General features: G+C 39.5%; 1 protein-coding gene across 1 annotated transcript; it reads left to right on the top strand.

The window, feature by feature from the left end:
* The first annotated feature begins 710 nt into the window (after positions 1 to 710).
* On the top strand, positions 711 to 2549 carry LOC136844060 (tigger transposable element-derived protein 1-like). Its single transcript, XM_067113075.1, has 2 exons — positions 711 to 1774; positions 2015 to 2549. Exons 1-2 carry the CDS (start codon positions 711 to 713, stop codon positions 2547 to 2549), a joined length of 1599 nt encoding a protein of 532 aa, XP_066969176.1.
* Positions 2550 to 2795: the final 246 nt, after the last annotated feature.

Raw genomic sequence — 2795 nt, 5'->3', positions numbered from 1 at the left:
GTTGGAGTGGCTTTGTCTGTTTTTGTATTTATCTGTAACACCCATTTGCTTTTAAGCAAACCTATCCGTTGATTACATACATAATCCTGGGGTGTCTACACAGATAGCAAAGTGTCCGCTTCTCTAACCGGTCGGGTATGCTTTGAACCCGCCCCACAAACTCTAAGAAGTCCGAGGCTGCTGTTCTAACCGACTTGGCTATCGAGGCTCTATATATATATATATATATATATATATATATATATATATATATATATATATATATATATATATATATATATATATATATATATATATATATATATATATATATATATATATATATATATATATATATATATATATATATATATATATATATATATATATATATATATATATATATATATATACAGGTAGTGCTCGAGTTACGATATTTCGACTTACGATAATTCGCTCTTACGATGGGGTTAGCAATTAATATCGATACGACAATATTTTGAAAATACGTATTTTTAAATTTCGCGGGTGACTGGCGCAGGCAACAACGTACAACCAGGCAGCGTATGGTGTACGATACGTTGGGCCGAGAGGCTGGAATAGGTACATTAATTCAATGAGTCGACCTTGCTTGCTCTCGTTGTGCCGGAAGTTAAAATAGGCCAGTGTTCGTTTGCGATTTTTGTGCTTTTGTGAATACACCAAACTCTAAAACTCAAATTTAAATCACTATGTCTGCCAAACACCCAAGTGTGTCTCGTGCTGGTAGTGCGAAAAAGAAGAGGCAGTCTATCACTCTGGAGCAAAAAATGAAAATTATCAACCAGCGTGCCGCTGGAAAGCCAGTCATGGTAATCGCACGTGATGAGCATCTATCTCAGTCGACGGTATCCACCATCCTTAAAGACGAGAAACGGATAATGAACGCTATAAGGGCATCTGCTTCAGTTCATTCGACACTTATATCAAAGAAAAGGATAGGACCTTTGGAAGAAATGGAGCAGTTACTGGTCACGTGGATGGAGGACCAGATACAGAAGCGTATGCCACTCAGTCTCTTAACCATCCAAACAAAGGCTCGCATGCTTTTCGATGAACTGAAGAAAAATTATGATGATAACCACAACAAAAGTTTTGTAGCAAGTGCTGGATGGTTTCATCGTTTCAAGAACCGTCATAATTTTCATAGTGTGAAAATTAGCGGTGAAGCAGCAAGCGCTGACGCCGAAGGAGCCGCTAAATTCAAGGATATTCTGCAAAAGATCGTCATTGATGAAGGGTACTTGCCGGAGCAGATCTTTAATGTCGACGAAACAGGACTGTATTGGAAGCGTATGCCTCAACGGTCCTACATCCATAAAGAAGCAACAATGATGCCTGGGTTTAAGGCATACAAAGATCGACTGACTCTTCTGCTTGGGGGAAATGTGGCTGGGTATAAACTTAAGCCACTCATGATTTATCACTCCGAAAATCCAAGGGCATTAAAGAGAATCGACAAGCATACGCTTCCTGTGCATTACCGTCATAATAAGAAAGCATGGATGACTGCAATGCTGTTCGAAGACTGGTTTGTGCGGTGCTTTATTCCAGAAGTGAAAGATTATTGTAGGGAAAACAAAATCCCCTTCAAAATTCTGCTGATTCTAGACAATGCTCCCGGCCACCCTCAGAACATCGGAGATATTAATGAGAACGTAAAAGTTGTGTTTCTGCCACCAAACACAACTTCTCTCATACAACCCATGGATCAGGGCGCTGTCGCTACGTTCAAGGCCTATTATCTTCGGAACACGTTTGCTCAGGCTGTTCAGGCTACGGATAATGAGGAGAAAGATCTCAGGACTTTCTGGAAGGAATTCAATGTTCTAAACTCCATTATGAACATTGGAAAGGCTTGGAAGGAGGTAAAGAAAGAATGTATGAATGGGGTTTGGAAAAATCTGCTACAAGTGTATGTGAACTCATTCAAAGGTTTCAATAAAGATAAAGAAGTTGTGGAAATTAATAAAAAGATTGTGACACTTGGGAGAAGTTTAGATTTAGAAATTGATGAAGAAGACATCCAAGATCTTTTAGATGAGCAAGATGTAGAGCTTACGGCAGAAGATTTAATTGCGCTTGCAGAAGAGAGAAAAAGAGCAGACGAGGAAGAAGAAATTGAAGAAGAGCCAGAGCGAAAGTTTACGACAAGAGCACTAGCAGAGGTTTTTGCCTCATTTGAACATGGACTGAAACTTTTGAGTGAAATGGATGGGAACATGGAACGGTTTGCTAAAGTTAAAAGAGCACATCAAGACGCTGTTGCATGTTACCAAGTCATTTATGAAGAACGAAAAAAACGCACTATGCAACCGACAATGGAACACTTCTTTAAGAGAACAACTCCAGTGGCATCGCCTTCTGCCTCCCCTACCCCCACCCGCACCCCTACCCCGACATTTGAGCCTCGATCCCCTTCATCTCTTAATTTTGAAACACCTGAACTAACAGAAGAAGAAATACTATCTGAAGAGGAGCGAGTTGATGATCCTGAAGCTTTATCATCCTCCTCCTCTTCCGATTTTTAGTTATCCGTAGCCATGAACAGCCTGACACCATTCACGTGAATTACGTGTGCCGACGACGGACCAAATCTTGGTGAGTACCCCTTACAGTACAGTCTGATTCTTTTTCTTGTTATTCAATTTCTTTTTATACTGAATTATCATAAGTCAATCTGCATTGAATCTGCAGAATTAGCTGGTATTAATAATTACCACTCTACCATATATGTATAGAATATACCGTAGGCTAGCTACTGTTTACGTATACGA

Source organism: Macrobrachium rosenbergii, chromosome 12 (genome assembly GCF_040412425.1).
Source record: "Macrobrachium rosenbergii isolate ZJJX-2024 chromosome 12, ASM4041242v1, whole genome shotgun sequence".
Taxonomy (NCBI): Eukaryota; Metazoa; Arthropoda; class Malacostraca; order Decapoda; family Palaemonidae; genus Macrobrachium; species Macrobrachium rosenbergii.
The sequence above is the reverse complement of the archived record's forward strand: the minus strand, read 5'-3'. Positions and strand labels throughout refer to the sequence as shown.

Coding starts and splice junctions, on each gene's coding strand:
- LOC136844060 (XM_067113075.1), top strand. CDS start 711: ATGTCTGCCAAACACCCAAGTGTGTCTCGTGCTGGTAGTGCGAAAAAG. Junction 1,775..2,014: donor GCCTATTATCTTCGGAACAC/GTTTGCTCAGGC, acceptor ACTTGGGAGAAG/TTTAGATTTAGAAATTGATG.